The 26,030-nt window shown below is 38.2% G+C and overlaps 1 protein-coding gene across 15 annotated transcripts in view; it reads right to left on the bottom strand.

The window, feature by feature from the left end:
• Positions 1-26,030, bottom strand: part of TNRC6B (trinucleotide repeat containing adaptor 6B) — a 118,169-nt gene that overhangs the window by 21,168 nt on the left and 70,971 nt on the right. For 12 of the 15 annotated variants that reach the window (XM_053977145.1, XM_053977144.1, XM_053977143.1 and 9 more), the window contains 8 exons: positions 18,781-18,868; positions 14,894-14,915; positions 13,073-13,417; positions 7,430-9,757; positions 6,182-6,340; positions 2,818-2,996; positions 1,545-1,619; positions 183-228 (listed from right to left, as the gene is read on the bottom strand). In XM_053977145.1, the coding sequence (XP_053833120.1) occupies positions 183-228; positions 1,545-1,619; positions 2,818-2,996; positions 6,182-6,340; positions 7,430-9,757; positions 13,073-13,417; positions 14,894-14,915; positions 18,781-18,868 (3,242 nt within the window). Of the gene's footprint in view, positions 1-182; positions 229-1,544; positions 1,620-2,817; positions 2,997-6,181; positions 6,341-7,429; positions 9,758-13,072; positions 13,418-14,893; positions 14,916-18,780; positions 18,869-21,306; positions 21,465-24,673; positions 24,763-26,030 lie in introns of those variants that run through there. The other 3 variants (XM_053977151.1, XM_053977152.1, XM_053977150.1) reach the window with 3 other exon arrangements.

Here is a 26,030-nt window from a genome sequence, read left to right on the forward strand (position 1 = left end):
CAATCTTGCACACCAGAGTCAAAGCTTACAGCCAAGATGGAAGATGCTTTTTACTCTACCCTTATATTGTGAGGAGTGCTAAAACTAAGAATCAAACCCTTCCAGAGTACAGCATGTCATCCTCATAACAACACTACATGTGATCTCACACTTCAAATGCACTGCAATTAAAATATACGCACCTACAGACAAGTCCATCTTACTGCCTGGAATGTCGTCAGTTTGACTCTGGGGGAAAAAAAAAACCACAATTCAGTTCTGACTTCTATTCAATGCTGAGAAATATTTCAGAAAGGTGGAATATAGGAAGAACATGCTTGTGCTAATCAAGTTTTACTTCAAACTAAAACTGAACACAAGGACTTCTGATATCACCCTGGACACACCTTGCCTCAACCCCCTAATGCTGTGTGGCAATTTTACCCATGTGACACCAGACACACGATTGCAGTGAGGGAGGAAGATGGACAGGGAGCCGCTCCATAAATGAAACTCTGGCCTTATGTTCCAGTGGTTGAGTGACAAAACACTGAAAATAGTGGCCAAAATGATAGCTCATCCTCATGAACTGTCATGCCATCAAATCTTGAAATGTATTGCCACGGGATTCTTCAGTTGGCAGTCTGGGACAGGGTGTTCCCATAGCTTTCAAAAGCATCTACTGTCCAGCAAACTGAATTAGAGCTTGAGAACCAAAAGACATTGCAAAATAATCCTAAGCATGTCAGTGTCAGCTTGTGCAGCCTTAGACTTCTCACACAAACTGTATTATCTTCTGCTAGCCAGTATTACATAGTATTCCTGCTTCACAAGATGACAACTGGCAGAATATTCTGCAAAATATTTTACAAATTAGCTTGTTGAAAGTTCCTAAGAAAAATTATATAGAATTATTTTTCAAGTACTTCCCTACAGCTCCGTCTTTTTCTAAATGATGTGATATTTATTTATTCACTTTACCAAACAATCTTTACTTATGAATTCATAATGAGCCCTTTTTTTTTTCTAAAAAGACACTGCTGTACTTCAAACGTAAATTCAGCCAAGACAGACACAGAGCTGTAAATCTCCTTTTCTGATACATGGCTGAGATTCAGAATAAATACCTTGGACTTATCACAGATGTCTGAGACTACAGGCAGGAGCCTCTATCTTGAGTGCTCTAAACAGCATGTTATGAAAATAAAATTTAAAAACCCAAACCCAAAACCAAAGCAACAAAAAAGAACCACCCCACACTAAAAAGCAACAATTCTCCCGCCCCAAAACCAAACAAAATAAGAAAACACACATCCCCCTCCCAAATCTGTTACTTGTAAGGAAACTGCAATCTCAGAGCAGGAGCTACTATAAAGTAACTTTAGGAATCAAAGTAGATTTAGGGTTTTTCTGAGAAGCCATTCTGAGCCAGCTACTACAGGTATTATAATCAACCTACCAGCACAGCAGATGCAAATAACTGTGAAACAGTTGATATTTTGACTTATTTAAAGCTTACAGCTCTTTCACAAAGTTGCACTTTCTTTTAAAAAAAATTTACTTACTAGCAAGCCCATATTTGAAAACTGTTTGGATAAAGGGTTCATCCACGAATCACTGTTTCCTCCTTTTAATGCACACTGAAAAAAAAAGAAAAATATTTTTAAGAAACTTCTTGATTCCTTAAATTCTTCTTTATCCCTGAGATGTGCATGTTTAAAATGGAAATTCTGGTACCAGAGAAATTAATCTCCTGAAAAATTAACTCTAAGTATCTACATGTTCAGAAACATTTACCAAACATTGTGTCTTGTACAATTGCTTACTGTTAGGTATTCCAAACTGGTTGAACATTGTCATGTAGAGTGTTTATCACACCTTCAGTTTCATTCTAAAATCTGGAAAGCTTTGTGAACATTGTTTATTTTTTCTTCTGTTACAGTTTAATACATTATTTAATCCAGTGCATTCAGAGGCAGATTTCTTCCTTTCTTCCCTTTAGCATGGTGTCTCTTGCACAGGCATTGTGCTGACCTGGGTCTCTCTTTGGCCTTGGTGTAATTTAGACATCACCAACACCAATACTAACAGTTCAACAGTGAAAAAAATTTCAGTTGTTTTGATGGTTCAAATAAAAAAGCTTTAAGTGAGAAAAAAAGTCCCTGAGAATAATTTCTGCAAAACATGAAATGTGAAACTCCCTACCATATCACAGTAGTATTTCCATGTCTTAGGAAACTGCTCTACCTTGCCTTTTGAGTCTACCCTACCTACTTCATGAGAAGCAGACACAGCATAGTTCTTCTAACATTAATACCGTAACAAGGGTTACTGTACTAAAGAACGTCAATGCAAACAAACCTTAAAAAGAAATTTACTCAGGACTACAGCCAAGCTCCTGCTCCTACTTTGAGGCCAAATGTCAACAACAACAAACATAAGTCAGACATAAATCCAACAGTTGTTAGAAATAAGAAGCTCATGTGCCAAAGGGACTGTGGAATGCAAACTTCAGCAGGCTATGCAAGAACAACAGCAGTGGCCTAAAAAAGATGTGTCAGCGAGAGAAGAGAAATAGCCTTGGGATACTTATTTTTATTTAGTAATGGCTGTGCAGCTTACAAACCAAAAGAATTTGACACCTACTGGAAGATTTATTAGTCATAACAGGTGTGATATATTAAAGCAAATCCAAAAACCTCCCATTTTTTTACACTAGTTTAAGAGGCACCTTGATGTAACTCTGCAAAATCTGCTTAAAAAATAACTACATAATGCTCTAACATATCAGACTGTTTTCAGACAACACAGTAGTAATGAATTATTCAAGCATTTTACCTTCATTTGTGTTTTCTTTCCTCCTTGTCCCCAGCTCGTTGAGTTGTGGGAGGAACTGCTTCCCTGAGAGCCTGCTGTGTTCCAGACTCCTCCCTCCTCCTCCTCTTCCCAGCTGGAATGCCGTGTTCCTGTCACTGGCCCATCACTCTCTCCCCAGCCATCTTGCATAGATTTAGAACCTTTAGAAAAAACAAAAAAAAAGCTCAAAAGCAGCGTACAATACCATGCAGCTGGTGATGTGACACTGCAACATTGCCTGAGATCATCAAAATCGCAAAGGAACGAAAAAAAAAAATCAAAACCTGTCTTCACTCTAACAGCTGTAAAAACTTGTGCACGAATTCCAAAACCCAAGAGATTTGGTGGCATGTTCACATGTCATGTTGTGCAACTATTTTAAAGAAATGTCAATCTACTATTTTTGAATGCAAATGAAAGCCTTCAAAGCACACACAAAAACCAGGGGTGCTGAAGACTCTGATTCAGGTGGTTTATCAATTATTTCCTCTCTCACTTCAAAACCTTAATACTTGCCTTGCCCTATACTATTCCACAAAATTACAGAAACGACTTTTAGGAATAACAACTAAGTAGAATCTGAAGGCAAGGACCCAACATTGTCCTCTGGTACAAACAACACCAAAAGTAGTTTAATGCAAAAAACCAAAAACAAAACTAAAAACAAACCACAAAAAAAACCACCACCAACAACAAAAAACAAAACAAAACAAAAACAAAAAAACAACAAAAAAACCAAAAAACAAACAAAAAAAACCCAACAAAAAAACAGAACACCAAAAAAAACCAAAAAAACCAAAACACCAAAAAAACAAAAAAAAAAAAAAAAAAAAAACAAAAAAAAAAAACAAAAAAAAAGGAAAAAAAACAAAAATAAACAACAAAACAAAAAAAAACAAAACAAAAAAAAAACAAAACAAAAAAAAAACACCAAAAAAACAAAACAAAACACAAACCAAAAAAATCCACAAAAACAACATCAACAAAAAAACCAAAACAAAAGAAAACCAAAAAACCCAAAACACCCTCTACTACAAATTCTATTCCTAACAATGTTAAAGAGACTTACTAGCAGAGCTGTTTCAGTACATCACAAAGCTACCACCTCTTTACTGTATCAGTTCAGACTTTTCCCTGAAGGCTTCTTTTCTTGCTGTTACTCCCTAGCATGTCATGCAACTTGGAATTCTAACCTTTACTGACATGCCATCAGGAGCCCAAGTCTTCATCCTGTCCACTCTCCAACTGTTCTTCCTGCTCTAACTTCTTCATTTTGCACATTTATTCCTGTACTTGTTTATTTAGTATTTATCTACTGTAAAAAAATTTCCACTATCATCATTATCTCCTTTGTAATAACTATTTTTTTAATTGTCTGGAGCTTGAGTGTGGAGGATGTTAGCATACATAGAAGAAAGTCTGAATATAAAAAAAGTCAGGAACTGCACTTAGTCTACCATGGGGATCTCTACCTTGACTATAATGAAAATAAGTACAGCAGCATATTATGGTGGTTTAAGAGATACCTTAAAATGCATCATAAATAAACACTCAGATACTTCAGAGGAAACAGCTTTTTAAAGACTGTTCAACTGAGGTCTGCTTATGAAACATACTGGTCCAAGTGCAAAAGGTCTACCTCTACATTAAAGTATGATGACTGCAGAGTCAAGAACACTATCTGGAAATTATATACTGGGTAGTCCCTGCAGCTTTATTTCTGGTGACAGTGCTTAAATATATACTATGCTACTACATGACCAGAGATTATTTTTCTGCACCGACTGCTCTCTAGGACTCTTGAACGTGAATCTGGACAGTGATGTAAAGATTACTTGTTTGTGTGACACCGGCTTAATTTTTTGCATTTCTTGAGTAATGAGATACCGAGAGCTATAGAACACAAATGAAATTTTCAAGATTAAAAAAAAAAAGTGTTACAGAAAACTGAATTTGCTCCTATTTCTGCCAGAATATTCTATGCAATGCTGGCAGAACTACGTAAATGTACTTTTTTAAACAGGTGGATACTGATCTGTGCTTCCTTCTTTGGCTCCAAACTGATTTTTTCCCTTTTCTGATCACAGCTAGTCTGTATCCTATCTCTAGATTTTGCTCTAGAGCTGGGGACAGCTCACATACAGAACAGCACGTGTAGGTTGCAGTTCTTTGGTTATGGCACACATACAGACCAGTCATGGTAAGCGAGTGACCATATATAGTCTTTAAAGACTGTATTAAGTATTAACCAATCAACAGAATTTTCAGTGGATCAGTTTCAGAAGTTCTTATTTTGGTCATATTTAGTATGATATCTTTTTATAGGTAAAAGATGACAGCCATCTAAAATCAGCTTAGTATCCTCAAAATGCCAAGTCTGTGTGGCAGGCATGGGAAGCCTGTCATCCACAAAAACCTGCTGTAACAACAACATTAAGGAAGCAAAGCTTTTTTGTTTCAGAAATGGCCAAATTATTTAATTGGGATGGGAGGAAGGGAGAATGACCCAACAGCAAACTATCTACACAGCACTTCATCTCAAAAAATTACATGTTGCAAAAGCAACTTCTGGGCTGGAAACAGTTTTACATGGGCATCATCAAGTCAAGTTCAGTAACACTTGTGCATCATCACTAGTTCCTACAGGAAACTTCACGTCCAAATGTTACTGACTTTGGCAAAAACATTGCTTTTGTTTGTTGTTTTTTCCTTAAAAAGAGTGAAATAAAAATTATACAAACAACTTATATCACCAAGAATAATACCCACAAAAACTCTTAATATAGCAAAATTTTAACTTTGAAGTAAATTTTCAAAATATTTCAACAACTCATGCATGAAAGACACTGCAGTAGGCATTTAGATTCTACTACAAAGTACAGTCCCTTAAGAGTTACAATTTTTCTCACTTATGCAATTCAAAAAATCCATTCAAAGCCAAGTTGCATTATCAAAGCATAGATAATGATGTAATGGCCTCCACAGTGAAATTTGTCAGTACTGTGCATGCCTTTTCCTGATATGATCAGAAAAGGTGACTTATCATGTAACAAGTAGGCAGCCAGAGAAAAAGAGAAAAATATACATTTCCTTACTGTGTTTCAGCACTTCCAGAATCAGAGTTGCTCATTTAATTGCTTAGATAGAAAAATTTTTACTACCTTAAAAGACAAAGTCTCAGTCATTTACAAACATTTAATACTCATCCATCAAAATCCTATAAAAACATTCAACACTGCTTTTAGGCCTCAGGTAACAATTCCTCCACATGTGACCTATGTCAAAAGGTCAAACGCAAAAATCTCCAAAGCAACTGCAAAGAAACTGGTATCTGGCCTATACTCACTAGATTTCATGGCATTCGGGGCGTTGGAAGGTGCATTCCCCCAGCCTGTAGTCGATGCTCCTGTATCATCTACTTCACCCCACCCGGGACTGGTTTCATTTGGCTCACCCCAGGCGGACGTACCATTATCTGGAGCAGGTGGAGTGCTTTTGCTCCAGACTGCACAAAGGAGAAAGAGGTTTCATTACATACATACTCTTTTCCTAGATTAAATGTGAACCCCACATGTAATACTGTCCTCGTGTCTGTGAACTTTTATGACTAATTACAAGCATCTAACTTAGGGTTTTATATGCTGAATATAGCACATATTTGCAGTACATATTAAATCAAGATAGAATTCTTTAAAGTGTCTTTGAATCTGAGGAAAAGATTACATAACAATAATTTCTTAATACATTTCCAGGCTATGTAACTTTTTCTTGTCCTTATTCCAAAGAAGAAAATATTTCTCCAAGTATTATCATACAGCAAAGTCAAACCTGACTAAAAGAACTGTCACAGACTGTACTAAATTTCAAGTGTTAACTGAGTGTTTCAGAGCAAAAGGTTTTTGACTTAAGGTAAGTAAAGATTTTCTCCCCATTTCTCTAATAATTAAATATAAAAAATGCTATTTAGTCCAGGGAAAGGGAAGCTCAGGAGAGACCTTACTGCTCTCGACAAATATGTGAAAGCAGGCTGTAGCCATGCTGGGGGCAGTCTCTTTTCCCAAGTAACAAGAAATAGGACAAGAGGAAATGGCCTCAAGTTGCACCAGGGCAGGTTTCAAATGGATATTAGGAAAAACTTTTCACCAAAAGGATTGTCCAGTACTGGAACAGGCTGCCCAGGAAAGTGGTTGAGCTGGAGATATTTATAAGACCTGCAGATTTTGCACTGAAGAACATGGTTTAGTCATGGACTGAGCAGTGCTGAGCTTATTAAGTTTATGGCTGGACTCAGTCTTAAAGGTTTTTGATTCTGAAATTCAACCTGCTTTTCAGAGCTCAAATTAAATATGCAGATTTGTCAGCTAACAAACATTTCTTTTCCTGGCAAGGTGACCAGTATTCAGATCACAGTTATTGAAGCATAACAAGCTGATAGATTCAAATTTTAAAGACACTTTAAATGCAGAACCAAATATTCAAATAAGTATTTGGTTTTCTTTATAGAATAAAACTATCAAGAATTGGTGGCTACAATTATGCATTAAGATTACAATCAAATATAGAAGATTGCTGAAGAAAGGGACAAGACTAGTACCTGATGCTTGTGATTTGCTAGTCATTGGAGTAGGCAGGCTCTGCTCCCGTGGGGCCTGTCCTCCTTGAGAGTTCTTGTCCCATAGATTCACATTCTTGTAGTTGTAACTGCTAGGATCTCCCCATGCTGAAGTGCCATCATCGATATCCATTTTTCGACTGATTGACTGTGGAGAAGGTTCTTCCCAGCCACTAGGCTCCTCCTCTTTGGGGGCAGCTGGCTGTGGTCCGTTGTTCCAGTTTGGGTTTGGAGGCCGCCCATTACTTGGAGTTTGGGGCGGTGGACCCCAGGAACCAGAAGACTCCTGCTGTTGCTGCTGGTGCTGCTGCTGCTGCTTATTCCAGGAGTTGGGCTGTCGACCCGTCTCATTCCATGTTGAAGTTCTTTTACAATCGTCCCATCCACCCTTTGAAGCAGAGCTTGTATTTGCACCATTACCCCAAGTTCCAATCTCATTCTGCCCACCTTCACCCCAACCAGACACTGGCTTGTTTCCTGCACTTTCCCAGTTACTGTTTTTTGTTTGGTCAACTTCCTCTCCCCAACCGTTCTTTCCAGAAGACCATCCTTGATTACTTTGCCGTCCACCCCACCCCTGATCCTTACTAGAGCTGTCATTCCAAGAGGAAGATGATTTTTCTTCTTGCCTTCCTCCTCCCCAGTTAGAAGAATTGGAGTTCTTATAGTCATTCCATCCTCCAGTATTTTTGGGGTCCTTCCACTCCGTTGGGGTTGAGAGCTCACCCCATCCAGACTTGTTTTGATTGCTTTGGCTGGGTACATCGCCCCAGCCCCCTGAGTTCTTTGTCTGTGTGGCAGAGCTCTCCCACCCCTCAGTTCCTTTATCAGACTTCCCCTCGGGTCGTGGCATCTCTTCAACATCCCACACGGTATCTTGCTTAATTTGAGTCTGGCCCCAGCCGGTGTTTGAAAGCACTCGGGGGTCCAAGTCAGTCCTGCTCAGCAAAGTCTGCAGGACTGCCTGGCAATCAGGATGCGTAGGCCTGTATGATCGGCGTCCAGAATTGTGACTGTCACTACTTCCTGCTTTGTGGTTGCTTCCAGTGCTTTGACCTCCAACCTCACTTCCCGCAGAGCTGGAAGATCTTCCCCAACAGGGAGCCTGGGAATTGCCTTGGTTTTCAGGAAGAGGGTGGCCTTTTTGATTGTCCCATGCTCCAGTGCTAGAATTTGGTTGGTTTGGACCACTCCACTCTCCAATCTTCAGTTCATCAGACCCAGACAGCTGTTTCCATTCTCCCTGAGAGACCCCAGATGTTAATTTGTTCCCTTCACCCCATTTGCTTTCATTTGTATGCTGAGGGCCAAAGTTCCAAGACCCACCACCCGTAGACCGGTTATTGTTATCCCAAGAATCACTTCTTGACCCATTAGGTTTTTGAAGAGAAGCTCCTTTCCAGGACTCCTCTCTATCCTTTCCATTGTTCCCATGGTTTCCAGAATTGCTCTGCCCAGAGACTGTTTCAGTTCCAGAAGACCCCCTAGCTGTACCCCAAGATCCAACACTCCCAGTCTTTCTTTCTCCAGTGCTTTGAGAAGGGGTGTCAGTGCTCCTGGAAGGGTTCCCCAAGCCCATTTCAAAGGGCATTCCCTTATTCTCCATAGGGTTTGGTGAACTTAAGTTCAAGGAGTTAGTGTTTCCATTTTTTGGTCCGTCAGTGTTATGAATTTGAGCCTGTTCTCTGCCAGAGACAAAGTTAACACCCGCATTTTCCATCTTTGACTGCTGTTCCCTAGAGGTCTGACCTACTGTGCTAATCTGTGCATTGGAGCTACCACTATCAGATTCCAGAGTTCCTTTCCTAGAATTGCCCTCTTGAACCAGTGCTGGCCAAGCAGACGGGTTGCTATTTGGGTTAAAGTTGCTGAAACCAGAACCGGGACTGATTCTGTCTTGTCCACTCAAGTTCCTCCAATTACCTAGTCCATTGTTACTCTCGGCAGCAGGGTTGGAAGATTGAACAGATTTAGCCTTGGGATCAGATTTCCAGGCCCCAAGATTACATTCGTTTCCAGCGCTTCCAGACTGGCACTGGCTTCCTTTTCCTTTGTTACTAGTGGTGCTTCCTGGCAGAGCATTCTTCTCCAAGCCAGGGTTCGAGGCACTGTTGTTATCGGTGGTGTTTTCGGAAGAAGACTCAGCATCTTTGCTGGCAATACAAGGCCACTCTTCCATGTCAGACCCGTCTACAATCACCTTGTCCCAGATGTGAGTTGGGTTGGCGTTGGTGCCGCTGTTGGAGGAGGCTCCAGGACCCCAAGTGGAATTTGCATAATTTGAAGCAGCAGCACCTCCAATTGCTGAATCTAAAAGAAAAAAAAACCCAACAAAACACCCAAAAATGTCATTAGTAATCCATATTGTTTACAAGTATAAAACATCAGATTTTTGACATCAGTTATCCCACTTATTTTGCAGAGCATAAACTCCATAGTAACAGCTGCAGCAGTATTCGTAAGTGAATATATACTGTTACTCCCAGTACCAGCTCATATGACAGCTTCCATGAAAATAAGGCAAACAGCTTAAAAAACTGGGTAACTCCCCTCCCAGACTCAATTCCTATGTTATATATTCCAAAGTAAAGATCACAGTTTCTGGTTGCCAATACTTTCAAGAGAAGATAAGATCAGCTTTCAGTGCCTGTCTTAGGCTTCCAGTTCATTAGCTTAAACAATGAACATCCAATGAATGCCTTCCGGATTCCCCTTCACTGAGGGCCAGTGAGGATCCAGACTTTACAGCAATGGTTAAAACTCCCTTGTAAGCTTTGAATATTGATGAACAGTAGTTTGTCTTCAACCACTAAGTCCCACCCACCAAGATCCAAAAGATCAAGCAGTTCCCAAGTACATTCTGTTCCTTCTGTTGCTTTAACCTCAAATGCAAACTGAACAATAGCAAGGAAGTATGACTCCACTGATATTTTTATCCGTCTATCTTTTTAGCACAGAGCAACCCTTTTTTTTTTCATTCCAATTAAAAAACTTTCTGATTACACAGATCACAGGAAGAACTTAAAGAGGACAGACAAAGACAAGCTCAAAAGACTGCAAGGTTGCAAGGTTTTGAACTTAGAAATGGTTCAACCAATGAATGGTGCATAGGCAGCTCTGAACTTAGCAAGACCTTCCAATCAGTGACTTTTAACAGAACATTTAATGTCTGTGAAGACGTTCTAGAAGTATTAAGACTGGAGTGCTTGCTCACATATAGCATGCTAAGACACAATTTAATGGATTGTTATATGAAACCAGCCTTCCCTTGCTGTTTTTGACAGTGGCAATAATCATAAATATTGAAAGACTTTCACCAATAAAATTTAAACCTTTTTGTCCAAAACTGCCCTGTATGTCCTGAATTATCATTTGTATTGGAAGAATTACATAGAACACCCATCATCTCCCCATCAATACTCCTGCATTGGTATGAAACAATAGTATACTTGGTGTCATCTTTCAGGACACTAGTTTTTGCCAGAAGGATTTCAAGCCTGGTAGAAAAAGGTTGATGTAAAGAAGGACTATGTGTTGACTTTTAATATTAAGTCCTCACCAACACCACCTATGACCATCTGGTGAATATAAAAATGTGAGCAAGTAGGTAGGTTGCATGATCTTCCCCAATGGGAAACCTGCTTTTATTTTCTTTCACGTAGCATGAATTTAAACACAATATCAGTGCATACATGCTCGACCAAATTGGGTCAAAACTGAAGTTCAGTTTGTCAACAGCCAGATGTGAGGTGGGATAAACGATGTATGAGGCAGATAACACTGCACTTTTATAAGCACTTTGATGGAGCACCTGAGACAGTCCCAATGTCTCTCTTGTTCACCTACTCATTCCCACTCCTCTGGCACACCTACACTCTCACATGCTAGCATCTATGTTCTCACTGATATTCAGTTGGGTCAATGGGTAAAAGTCATCCAGACTGAAATCAGCTTTAAAAACCAACCTGATTTAATTTTAATACAAGTCAGATCCCCAGTCCAGTTAGCTTGTTATGGTGCAGAAAAATGGATGGGCTGAGGCAGGTCTCAAGGACCCTTATCTGGCACTCCTGATTTTCATCACGATAATGCAACTAACCACTGGCTAATACAGCCACGTAACCTCTTAGTTGTTAATGCACCATTAAATGAAGTGTAAAAATATGAGAATGTGCAAGACCAAATTTTAACCTCAGAAAAACAAATATTAAGTGTCAAATAAATACATACAACTTAAAGAGCCTCTCAAAATACTTCAAAATGGTCCTCATATAGTACATCCAACAGCAAAAAAATGTTGCTCATGAGAAGTTTTGAAAACTTTTAGAATGCTTCACTAACACAAACTTTCCTTAGTCAGTCTACTACAATAACTGTGAAGGCATGCCAGTACCAGGATTTTATATAGAAACCATAGACTTCAGTGCATGCTTTGTTTCAGGTGTTTTACCAAAATAAGTTATCTCCAAGACTTCTGTTTTTGCCATTGTAGTTTGACGTTCACCTTCTCCTTTATTACACAGCAATTATCAAAGACAAGATAAATATTCTGTCAAACAGGGATTTGTTACAAATGAATTCAAGTAGCAAAGCCATAAAACAAATGGAATTATTAATTTTCCTATAATCCTATTTAATAAGGGCAGCCATCCCACCTAGCTCACTTCATTCTGTAGAAGTCACCTCTGTTTTTAATTCCAAACCACAGAGACCTAAAAAAAGTTTGATTTCTACAATGGTAAAAAAATCATGATCCCATTGATCTTCATGATTTTCAAAGAAAATAACAATACCAGTATGTCTGAGTTTTCTTCTTGACTTTCAAGTATTTAATATTTTAACACTGTTAGCATTAAATTTAATATTTTAACATTGTCTTATTGTTAGGATTGAAGCTGTCCTTGACAGGTGACAGGTTACCTAAGTCCTTCTTTAAAAGGCAGATATTTTGAGTGGAATTTTGTTTGTTTTACTATTATAATTAAAGAAGAAATATTACAGCTACTGCAATTCACCAAGGGTCTAAAAAATTCAGGAGCAGCTATAACTTCCCCATGCTCACCAAACAACCCTAAAATCAATTTATCTTCTGGAATACAAAATGAACGGAAAAGTAAGAACAGTCACCATTTGTACAAAAATGCTTATCTAAGTACAAAAAATAAGATTACTACCCAAAAATGGAAGTGAGGAACAACAGGTCATCTTTCTGTTTCATCCAGACAAGACGTGACAGACACCTGCCCTTTGCAGACCTGGCATCTATATGTCTGTTTTATGAGATGATACAAAAATGTGACAAGACAGGAAATTCACGTCAAAGAAATCTGAAGAGCCATTAGGAACTACTCAGTGACAACCATAAAATGCTGTTTATTTATGCCTTGTGTTTCCCTTGCTGCAGAACATTTCAGCAACCAATTAAAACCAAAATATAGTTGAAAAAAAATTAAATCTCTTGGTCCATCTAGTAGTAAAAATGATCTCCATTGCTGCCAACAGAAGCCTGTACACTGAAACGGTAGAAGCTCCCGAAAAGCAACCTGAGTTTTATTATATAATGACAGGCTTACAATTTCAGCCATGCACCAACACCTTCCTTTAATATTATTTATTATCACTTGCCTGTTGCAGTCCCACTGTCGCTCTGCAGCAGTGCTCCTGTCACTGGTTGTGCGTTGTTTGGGTTTGCTCCTGGTGCTGCTGGGGAGGGAGGCCCTGCTCCACCCCCAAGGAGCATGCAGGATGGCGGAGGGGGCTGCCCACGTTTCAGTAACACTTTGTGGTCCTGCTGGCAACGGAATCGCGGCGGCACCTCCCGAGGCATGTAGCGGGCGGCGCTTGGCGGTTGTCCGTTCGGCACTGCCACCCTTTTGGCATTGTTGCCACCATTGACTGGTGGCGATGGAGAGTTGCCAATTGGGCTGGCAGCCACTGGTTGGCTTAAACTTGGTTTCGTCACTTCGGGCACTGAAAAACAGGAAGGATGAAAATCAGAAGTTTTTCCACTTAAACCTGTGCTAGCTACAAGAACTCATTGTGACTCTTTGCTTATATTATTTTATCTCTGAAATACTGTGCAGCTTCCACCTTCTCAACAACCAAAAACAATTTAAAGAAGCAGGAATAAGCAGTAGCAGCAGACCTTTTGCTTCCGTGTGCAACTCTGTAGTCTAGGGTGAAACTCTACATTCAGCAATTTTGCTCTAAGTCCAAAATTTCTTGCAAACATAAAGTTGGCTAAGAATATATCCCAGAGAGTGACTAATTTTAAAGTATTAGTCAAATATAACTGCCTCCACCTTCCTGATCTACAACTGTTTTCTGGATTGTTATATATCATCATCTTCATGGGAAATCTGAAATCAGAACCCAAGTTTTCACCAGTTTACTAAGCTACACAGCCACTGCCTAAACAAACAAAAAGATGGGAAATAACCTGCCTCCTTTTGGATTCAGAGGTAACAAATCTGAGTTGTCTGTGCTGCTCTTCAGCAAGGCAGTAATAGCTGACTCTCACCCAAAAGATAGTCCTACACAGAGCAACTGTATTTGGCTCACTTAAGGTTACCCTGCTGGTCACCAGGTGCCCCTATAAGCAAAGACAAGCTGCTCCTGAGGACTATTTATGTACTGGAGAAGAAAACCACAAATCCTTGAGGAGCTGACACCATCACAAAATCTGCTTAAGAGACTCTAGAAAAACTAAGCACAATTAGCAAAACTTTTACAAATGTGAGATCAACACAAGTGAGTCTCTCTTTGGCAGCATAAATGCATTATTCTCCACATTTTATTTTTAAAAGGGTTTTCCTATTTCTCTAGATAGGCTTCATTGCCCAAACCCCAAAAAGTTCTTGTTAGCCATAAAATCAAGTTACTATTTTAGTGTTTTTCTTTCACTTTTCTTTCACAATTTCCCCACAAAATTTATCATAAAACTGATACACAAAGCAAGATTAAATATATTTTTACAACAGCTAAATGATTTAGTCCAACTTTCAAGATGCTCACTCATCAGTCCTGTCCTCTCTACTGGACTTTTCTGTGGCTGAATTTAAGTTCCCAAACCCAAGTAATTTTCATTTATTTTGGTACCTCACTATAAGCAGTACTTCTGCTGTCTTTCATTCCCTTTATAAAGGTGGTGTCAGTCTTGGTTATTTGTCTAAAACAGTTGTAAAACAGAGAACTGAGTATTTCAGCTAACCTATCTCATCCACAATCCTCAATCTTCCTTGAAGTATTTTGATGCTAACAACACATCTGCAGAATAGTTGTAGTTTCTCCATTTTAATCATCTCAACTTATTTCTTCTGAATACTCATATTCAGTGTTTCATCTTTACTCATATGTCCCCAGCCTTTTCTAACAGTTTTAGTAAAGATCTGAATCAAGATCTGGCTCAAGTCAATAAAAGTACTCCTTAGGATCAAAGATTCTTACCTTTGGTTTTTTGATCTGTGACCTGCAAATTAAGAGCAAGAATGTAAATACAGTTTTAAACAGTGCAAAACAAACATTGAACATGTTGTGCTAAATCACAACCTTAATATATTAGCAAAAGAACGGAATTTGTTGTTGAATGAAAACAACCAACTGATGAACTAGAAAAGTCTAAATAGTATTCCTAGTTATATATACACATATATATCCAAGGTTTTCAAAAGTACTACAATTGCTGTAGTAACTCTGCCTGATGCAAAAGTCCCTGGTGGAAACAATCATACCTCACTTGTGATTTTAAGTACTCAATCCTCCTCCTCATCTCAAACATGGGCTTCCAAAGCACAAATAAACACATGCTATAGCATTACAGTTCTCTCAGATTTTGGAGATTAAGTATTTCAGTTAAAGTGTAGCAAACCCTTCCTTCTGTTGAGAGTATCCTTACAGTAGACTGTTGGGGCCTGAAGCCACCACAGCAGTCTGTCTCTCTGCCATCTTTCCATTTCATCTTTCCCAGAACATCTCTTCCAAGGAGAAGTAATTCTAAACCTTAGTGGATTCATTTCCACACAAAGAGTACCAGCAACACCTATAAAGTAAATCTACTGAAAGCAACAAGAAGTCAATGACTGAAATGAGCATTCACGCTGGCCAACATACTCAATATGGGTTTGTATTTGTACCTGTATCCTACATTGTTTCAGCATAGCAGATTTCAAGCTACAGTCGTGACAAACACATCACTGGTATATTCTCTGGAATAGTGTGTATTGTAGCATTTTTTGAACCTGTCCATCGTGAGTTCCACTACACAATAATGAAAAAAATCTAAAGATCATCATGTGTCAGGTTCTATGACACCTATTCTTAAAAGAAATTGCTGAACTAGTCCATATTTCTGGAAAGCACACAGCAACAGTATAGAATAATGAAAGCACAAGTAAAAAGCAGCTTATTGTTGAAACTAACCAAGCCAGAACTCCTTTGTACGGTAAAGAATAAAAAGACAAACTGCATTAAATTGCTGTGGCATCATTTACTTTGGAAAGATGAAAATTGCAATATGCAAAGTGGAACATTCACTAAAATACAAAATCTTAAGCATTGTAACCTCACAGACATACAGTATCCCAAAGCCTCAAAGACAATAAAAATGTATCCGTACCAAAACCATGTCTGTACCAAGCCACACATCAATTTTCAACTTCACTTACGATAAGTCCTGTATGGATCAAATTACATCATTTTCCATAACAGTTAAAATTTCTGTTACACACTTAATTGACCCTGATGCTTGGCTACTAAAGGAAAGGGGGAAAAATATTAATTAACACAATCTGGAAATGCTGATAAGTTTACTACAGTCAACAGTAGACACATTTAGTAAATTAGTAACTTGTCCACTTGGATAAAAAAAATTTGGATAAAAGGATTTTACTGAATCCTTGAAAAATTCTACATGATAAACACAAATAACCCTAGACCAAAAAAAAAAAAAAAAAAAAAACCAACAAAAAAACCCAAAAAAACCCCCCAAAAAAACAAAAATCACCACCAAAAAAACCTTCTGCCTATAATGTCTCTTTCTCGTAGTCAAAATGATCTGGTTTTGTGATTGCTTTTGTCTAAAATTCAAGCGTTGAAAAAAATGTGACAATATCGCATATTTACAGCTGTCATCTCTCTGTGGGCAACCTGTGAGCATCAGCAGGGCAGGAGAAGCTATAGTGAATGGGTAGCTGGAATAAATCTCAGCCTACTGACAAGCTACCAAACAGCTCCCTGGACACCAACAGGTATATTTAAGCTTGAACTTGCTTGTATAACTTTCCTTAACGTGATTTTTTTTTTAATTTTATTTTTTAAGTTTCAGACAATCCAGACAGAACAATTGTTTCATGTTAAACAAACTTAGTTTGAAAATGGTACCCTGAAATCATTGCTGCTTATTTGGTGAACACCTCCACAGTCAGTAAGAATCAACATACTCATTTATGTTTTGTCCATTTGGCTGCCTACTTTGCTATTCTTAGCTATCTCTAGCTATTACTGTCAAGTTTGCCTTCTAGGAGATTAAATTAGTCTTTACCCTTCCTGAGAGCGTGGCAAAATATGTACTGAACAACTTACTAGGTGAGAGACCACACAGGAAAGCTGGCAAATCTCTTGTATTCAAAGCACCAATTCCTCGGTAAACACAGCACTGTTATAAAGATGATCAGTACAGCCTTTTCAAGTTTCCCGTTTATCACTGAATACCAGCACATAATCCTGAAGTCTCTACTCTTTATTCATAAGGGTCTGCTCTTTCTGGTTTCTATATATGTTCTTTGAACTTGAACATTAAACTGCACCAACACCGAGGCAAAAAGACACTGGAGAGACCTTATCTGTAGCAACTCCTCTTTTGCACTGTTATTTGGGGATGTATCAACTGGATGAAGACAACTGATACACATTTATCTGCACCCAGTTAATTTGATAGACTCAAATTGGTGAAAAAGCCAGATTAAAAAAGACCCTGGATAAGCCAAGATTTAACTGAAGTTTGTGCTGTCTGTTCTCAGCAGAAACTCACAGAATGTATGAGTGAACACTGCGATCTTTCATCACCTGATCTGTTACCAAAGCAACTGAAAAACAGAGTACTGAAAGAAAGTAAAGCCTTTTGCTCTCAGTTTCACATAATCATTGACGTTGGAAGGAATAGCCTCTGGAAATCTAATCCACAGTTCCCAACCCTGTCCTCCACCTGGCCCCAAGAGACTTCCAAATCCGAAACAAAATCATCAAACCCGGATTGCAGAGGACCATGTGAAACTCAGTTTTGAATATCTAAAGACAAAGCCACCGTAACCCCTCTGGGAAACCTGTTCCAGTGGTTGCCCAGCCACATAGACAAAAAAGGAATCTTTTTATGATTAGGCAGACTATTGATACGTACATAACGCCTTATGCTTTGCCACTGGGCACCGTGGAGAAGAGTCTGCCTCCATCTTTTTACTCCCTTCCACAAAGTATTAATATACATTGATGAGACCCCAAGCCTCCTCTCCTCCATGAGGAACAGTCATAACACTCCCAGCCTCTCCTCATTTGTCAGATCCTCCAGTCCCTTAATCACCTAAAAGGCATTTTGCTGGACTTTGCTCCAGGGTGGTTGCACCTATCCTATACTGGGAAGCCTGAAAAGGATTTTACCAATAAATAGCATGGGTAACGCCCTAAGAGACTCAAGCTCATATGTTAATTCCTAGAACAACCTGCCAGATGTTTTTTGCAAAATATAGACCTTCTAGTACACCAAGTGTCAAACTCGTTTTCTGAGCAGAACCAATTTTTGGTGACTTACAAATTCTCCACAACTCAGACTTGAACTGGCAGACTTCAGCAAAAGTGCTATTAGCTACAGAAAATGTAAAATGCAAGTAATACTTAGCAAAAAACGTAAATGGGATCTTCAGTAGTAAGTTTTTAATATAAACTTCCTTAAGGATTTAGAAAAAAAAAAAAAAGCATCTTCCTGCTCTAATAAATATTTACTCAGTTTTACTGCAAAAATTGAAAAAGCCCATCAGTACTTCAATCCACAAACACCTCAAACAAGTAGCAGTTGTGTAGAGAGAGATCCAAAGAAGCCATATTAAGTAACTTAAACACTTTGGATCAAAAAAATTCTTTTATTTTACACAGCACTCTAAGGAGAAGAGATATCCAAGTTTAACACTTCAGTTCCAGCAAAATGATGCAAAAAAAGTGTCTTTAAAGAAGCAACACTCTAAGCAATCAATTTTTAAGTCCAAATATAAACAATTTAACATCTTATTACTGCCAATACTGTTTATGTTTCAGCTGGATGAAAGAATTAAAATATCAAAACCCACCTTCTGAGCAGAGTCCTTCTTTTTCTTATCCTCTTTCTTCCTTTTCTTGTCTTCCATTAACTGTTCTTCCCTTTCTTGCTCCTTCTCTCTGCCAAAACATGAAAAACAATGGTCTGAATACAACCAAGTTGTATAAGAGCCATACATACTATAAATCTCTTCCCTGCAAGGAAGACAGTCAAATTATCAGATTCCTCTTATCATACTTCTTTTCTATCTGAGTGTTTCGTCGAATTGTGATAAGAAAAGCACCTTTTAGCTCAGTATGGCCACAATCATGCCACGTGCTGCATAAAGGAAAATTCCTTTTTTTCAGATCAGGTCTGTTATGGCAGTTCCCTACATAAATTAATCACATGCCTGATAGTAGAAAATATCTTCAAGATATTTTGGACAAAGTAGTCTTATAATTGGGTCATGCTATTATTTAACGAAGAGTCTCATGAATCTTTTCATATGGTAAAAACATAAAAAGGGAAGTTGTAATTTAATATAAGATAGTTTGGTCTGATACAACATTTATCTTCACAAGGGGAAGAGATTATTCTATTGCCTGTAGCTATGTCACTTGTAAGAGACTAGAAGTGTCATATCAAATCAAACCTATCATTTATTATACAAATCTCTAATTTAATTTCTAGGCTATTGTATCCACCCACAGAATTTTTGTGATGAAACTTGTAATATAAATTACTTTCCAGGGAATCTATTTTTTCCCACAAGAACATTCTTTCAAAAAAAGGAAAAAAGAAATACATGCAGCTGCTATTGTTGTCAAGCCATCATCTTGTTGCTATGTTCTGTATTAAATATGAAAGTACCATGAAATAGTTAATTTACTGCATACATACTACTGGCTGAGCTGTTTCTATGGTGAATCACATTTTCGTTAACCAGTTCTCTTCATCTCCTTAAAAAGAAATTTAAGGCCAAGTTTCCAGCTTACTTAGAGTAATTTCTTTTTATAGGGAAAGATTAAGACAAAGATCATTAATGTAAAAAGATGATTTAACAGATGAGGAGTAGGATCAGAGACTCTACAAATGGGAACCAAGTAACAACTGTAATCCACAATCTTTAAGAAGAAAATTTTATAAAAACCATAACAGTACTAGAAACAAAACCAGAGTTTATAATAGTACTGAACGAATTCTTGTATTTACACCTAAATTAAAGGACTTTTTTGACCAGTTTAAAAAAGAGCTGAGTTGGCTTTGCTGTCAAGTTATATACACTCTTCCTTGAATTGCATCTCTACAGTAAAAGAAATAACCTTCTTTTCATTTTCACTAAATACTCTGAAGCCAGAGTGCAAAGAGACATTTACGCAACTGATTCCTACAAAAATATTTTGAGATGCTTTGTATTAATAGCTTCCTGATTAAGGACTTCAAGAACTCTCTAAATGACAAAGGTCCTATAGAGAGTAATAAATGTCTTGCTGGTTTCTTGAAGCTGGGCTCCCCTGCTTCATGGATGGATAAAATTGATAAGGGCAAGATGAGTCCTTAGTAACAACAAAGTTCTGAGGTTACCACCCAATACAATTACTACACTTTTTTCAGTGAAGGACTGGAGAGCTTGGTGTATTTTGCATTGTCTGTCGTAGCATTGAGACAGACTTTTTCATTTTCTTTGAGTCATAGATTGTGAGCAAGATGAAAAAGCCCTCCTGTGACACCCTCATCATTCAAAGTTGCTATGACTTCAAATTATGTTTACTACTTTTATCTTGTCAAGCTATGTATGCTTTTTGGGCTGCAGTGCAAGTTATAACTACACAATTTCCAAACAACTTTCTTGAAGCAGGCAAATGTTTAAAAAGAAGTTTAAAAAGAGATCTCTTAAAAGAGCTGCCGAAAAATGGTAGTATCAAAATACGAAATGACTTCCGTTAACTGCTTGGCACACAGGCAGCTTTCTACTTAAAAGCACTTTCCTTACTTTTGTGAGCAGATGAGAAGGGAATAGAAAAGAAAGAGAAAAGAGCCACATTCACAATCACAGCTGAAACTATGGCTTACAGTGACATGCAGCCCTAAAAGGATTCCAGGACAAAAGATCCATAGCCTGAAAGTAATCACCTGGTTATGGTCTGCCTTTGTGATAAATTTAGGATATGGAGATTGCTATTGCTGCTGCCTTGTTTTTTGATCTATGTAGACTAAGGCTGCAGAGAAGCCTTGTTGTTTTGCATGACAACCTCCCCTTCTGCTCTTTTAGTAGAGATTTAATATTCCATTGGGTGCATCCTCAACAACCACAATACAGCAGCAACCAACACTTGGTTTACTTCATTTACCAAAACTTTATTTAGGCTTCAATTCATGTAAGCTCTACTAAGGTGAAAGGGACCTATCTGAACACTTGGGCTACATCACAGGTACGAGACCATAGAGCTCGTGACAAAGCGGTGAGCAAAACCTCAAGTACCTCAGAAGTACAAAGCTGAACAGATGCTACAGACACACTAACAATGTACAACTATGGTGAAAGTTCACTGAACTAGAAGGGTAAGTGTCTTACTGTTATTCTGGGTGTCACAAGAGCTGTCTTCCCAATTCTACTCTTCGATGCATTTCACTAACATTTGTTTTATGATCAATGATTTTCCTCTTCAGCTGGATGCAAGATGCTTGTTGAATACAACTTGCAGTGTTAAATGTTCTGAGAAATTCAACATCAATCACCTCCTTGATTTATTCCAGAGATAATGCTGCCCATTAGCTTCTCATTAGCCAAAAGACAGTTCTTCCTGGCCTGCTGAAAACTCAGGGGTCCATCATGTGCTTTCCAGTAAACAGCTGCTCACACTGAGGAGATCAACAAGGGGAGAAAACCCATGAACTCCAAGCAGAGTGAATTTAGAGTAATACAATGGGGTGTGGTTCCAGGTTTTGTTATGAGCACACTGTAATGGGAACACGGACACACCAGAACCCTGAAGAGGAAGTCTGCTAAATAGCAATCAGCAGCCAGCTTATTAATCTAGTTTTTTTTTCAATAAAGCATGTGGTGACCTAATTGCACTTGAAGATCTCCCACAAAATCTTAGAATCAACATTACTGAAAAGTATTTTAAAAGCATATTACAGATTTTAATCCCAAGTATTTAAAGTAAAGCAAATTAACAGCTTACAAATTATGAGAAATTGTAAGTTGTAATCCAAAATGTTATCTTCATTCTAAAAAAAACCCAAACCTAAATAAACCCAGTACTTGTGATCCATTACAACTTATCTATGTTCTTAAAACAACCTCTTCTGGCTAAGTCAAAAGAAATTATTTTAGAGAACGGAATTTTTTTACACTAGTTAACTAGAGACATAACAGAAAACAGTTGTGAAGTCCGTATTATTAAAACATCCAATTCGGGGGGGGGGGGAAGCAAAAACAGGCATTCAAGAAATGTGTTCTTCCTCAAAACAATTTACCTGTTTTGGAAATCGTTAATTTCCTGTAAAATTCTAATACTAGTTTCTCCAGAAAATTCTATTTTAGAGAGTTGTTCTGACAACGTTGTGGGCTTAAGGCACAAGTAGAGGACAGAAGTCGCCTTCAAAGCTCTTGTTGTCACGAACTGAACTGTGAGACGAGATGACGTGCAACATATTGCACACTATCTGCTGCCAACACACTTTGATAGGCAGAGATAAAGTGTCACACGGTATTAGTCTACACAAACCCCATAATCCTGTAAGGTCACCCTCAAACTAAAACTGCAGAAAAAAATGTAAGAAATGAAAATTCCTAGAATGACACATTAGTGCACACAGCTCCCAGTTCCTTTTGCAACACCCCAGGACAATGGTGTGAGAGTTTGGAAGTTCCTCACAGGTGAAGATGTACACTACCAGTACTGTGAGTCTTCTGCCCTCCTCCTGACCTCACACTTTACCTCATTTCAGTACAGTCAACTTGAGTTAGCTACACTATGACACAGGAGTGCAGTAAACTTCTATAGGTGCTCCCTGTTCTCTGTGTTGTGATAAGCACAGGGCAATTTACAAACCTGCTTCCAAATTGTGAGCCAACTTGTGTATCTTCTTTCAGAACACTGGGATTCTGAAACCACACTTGCAGGACCAGAAGCACTTTTATATCTATATAGCTACCATGTCACCTGAACAACTGTTAAATCTTCCCTCAAGATTTAGCATCAGTCACAACTAGCCAGAGCTAAAGGCCTTCACCATATGCAGAAAATGATTTGCATGCACAGACCACTGTCACTTAGAAGCAAAACTTGAGCTATGAATAACTCTTTCTTACAAAATAAGCCTCTAGTGATCCAAAATATCAAAAATGTTTCAAGTCTTTTGGAAACGGATGGAAAGACTCAAAACTTGATTAAACCAGAAATTTATCCAACAATAAGGTATCCAATAGTGGTCAAGATTTGAAGCAAAAGGATTTCAAGTGAACTCTAAGCACCTAGCTTCTCAACATTACTGAAAGTTTTCTCGGTATTGTGATAAGTTATACAGCCTGGATACCAGCAGAATTAGACATCACACACTGGTGTCTCAGATGTTAAAAGATGTTAAAAAACACCTTTTAACAAGCTCGAGTCCAGGTGCAACTTTCACAACAGAAGTTCCCCTCAATCCAAACAGGGACAAAATCTCTTAGAGGAAAGTAAAATGTCTTCAACAGTGCTATTTCACAAATACTTTGCTGCTGCCACTGGCAAGTGGTTTTCATTTTCTTCCACTTTATTTCTCTTAATCAAGCTCTCTCCTTGACCTTCACTTGTTTGGACCTTCTCTGGAACTTAGCTGAGCATATGGGAAGCAAATTCAACTCACAATAATGCATTAAAAAGCATAAGATGATTAGAACAAAGGGTCATAAGCAGTGAAGAAAAGGCATACTACAAACTCCCAAGTGAGTTCTTTGAGGTGCAAGCTCTTCTTGCTGCAGCAATGAACACTGGCAATCTACAGCTTGAAATGCTCAAGATGGATGAAAGCTTTTAAACCATATCAGGAAGCTGGATGTCAGAGACTAAAAGTGAAAATTAAATGCACCACAACTGGAGCATAGAAATCCTTACAATTTTACTTCACTTTCATTTAACATATCCCACTTAACAGGCGTGCTCCATTATTTCAGCAGCATGAGAAGAGTGTGGCATGTACAAACATGCAAGTGTGCTCCAGTGCATTTAAAGAGAACATCAAACAGAAGCAAGATGTAACACAGCATGGAATAAATCCCAGGGCTGACAGACCCTACATTCCTAAAAGGTAAAATGACTTCCACTAGACTAAGCCATGTAAATAAAGAGTTATGATCTTGCTGATCAAAAGAGTCAAAATGGGATTAATACATTTTATTTTAAAAAAGTTAAAATACTCAACATCACAGCTTTCTTTGTTATTAGGCAGTGCATAGAGTAGACAGCCATACAAAATATGCTTACATGGGAGATAGCCATTTCAAAAGTCAGTCTTTAGGCTGAACTGACAAAACTGGAATATGAAATTACTTTAGGCCAAGTGATTTCTGATGTTTACAAGGAAAAACAACTGATCCTTTAGAATAGCATTCCTGAAGACCTAGGATAGAAAAACTTCAAAGAGGGGGGAAAATTATTTGTTTGCTTGAAGTGAGACAGAAATTCACAGCATCATTGAAGAACTACAATACCGATTCAAGGGATAAACTGTGCAGTTCCAAATTGGCCATTTAGTAAAAGGATTCTTGCCCCACACTTTCTGAATGTAAGTGAAATGACAACAGCAGAACTCAGCCCTTCAGAGTATGAAATTAAGACTTTCATATTTGCAACATGTGTAAATAGTATATACACCATATGTAAGATAAAAGCCTGTCCTCTCTCTCTCCCAAGGAAAGCTGTGGATTTTATACAAACACAACATATACTCACCATGTATTAAATAAAAAGACTTTAGAAAGGGTGTTTTTAGAAGTGCTCTAAAGCAGCATTTTCAAAAGATTATTCCTTTTCAGGAGTAAGCTGCTTTTTCTTCTCTTTGGCCAAAAACCAAAACAGCGTCAGAGCAAGAAAGCTGCATACTTGAAACAGCGCATCTGGCCCAAGCGATACGCCTTTATCACAACACAACATCAGCAACTGGACTGCTGGAGAGAAGAACCAACTTTACAACATCAGCAAACTGTCAGCTGGAAGTACACTCTTCTAAAGGAATGCTCCGTACCAACTGTTACTACAATTGTTAACAGAGTTAAATTAATTCTTTGTGGTGCGTTCCATATATATATATATATATATATATATATATATATACCTATGCCCAATGATCTATTGATAGACAACAACTGAGCATAAAGGGCTCTTTACTTTAAAGAACTGGATGGTATAAGCCCTACAGTACAACAACAAATGCTCACAGAAATGGAGGTTTTTTTCTCAGCTCTTCAGCAAGTGAAGGGGCAAGAGTATCATCTGAAGAGGGAGAGGGCCAATTTCAATTCTAAGAGTCACCTGTTCATAAGAAAACCTTGAAATATGTTAAAAAGATAAAAATTATTTTAAAAAATAGAGTATTTCTTGCTTGTACTCCTTTAAGCAGAATTACTCTTTCCAGCTGTACAATTTCTATCTATCAAAAAACTGACTTCCAGATACAATCTAAAGTTCCTAAATGCTAGCCAATTGATAAAAAGGAAAGCTTTATGAGAATGGAGAACTATAGCCAAAATTCTAGAATGTAAGACCTGAGCACATTTTCTCCCCTACTTCAGGCTTCAAACGCTTTGGAGCTCTTGCAGATCTGTAATTATTATTTCATAGCATGCGCAATCATGCACATCAAAGACACAGGTAAAGTGTGTTTAGACAACTGTGAAATGTGGTAAAATTAGCCCCAGAGTGGCAAAACATGAGGTCAGAAATTTGCCTGTAATTAAGATGTCCTGTAATGTATCCTATCAGGACATCCCTTTGGCAAGACACAGTTCCGTTCAGGACTTTAAGGTTTTATGTGATTATCAAAAAGTCTTCCTTTCCTCTAAAACTACTCATACATGTAGAAAGCTGCATTAACTATAAGTGTTTGCCAAGAAGAATACCTGTGTCATTCTGACAGCTGCAAGAAACACCATGGGCCAGTAAAAGGATAACAGCTACCAAAATAAAATCAAGAAAGAACCTGTGCCTGCTACAGGGACACGAGTCAGTTATTTCACAGGGAAGAGAGAGCTGGCAATCTTCAAGATCAGTGTCTTCCCTCTATGAGAACCAAAACTGTACACATTATGTT

This window comes from Vidua macroura, chromosome 5 (genome assembly GCF_024509145.1).
Source record: "Vidua macroura isolate BioBank_ID:100142 chromosome 5, ASM2450914v1, whole genome shotgun sequence".
Lineage (NCBI taxonomy): Eukaryota > Metazoa > Chordata > Aves > Passeriformes > Viduidae > Vidua > Vidua macroura.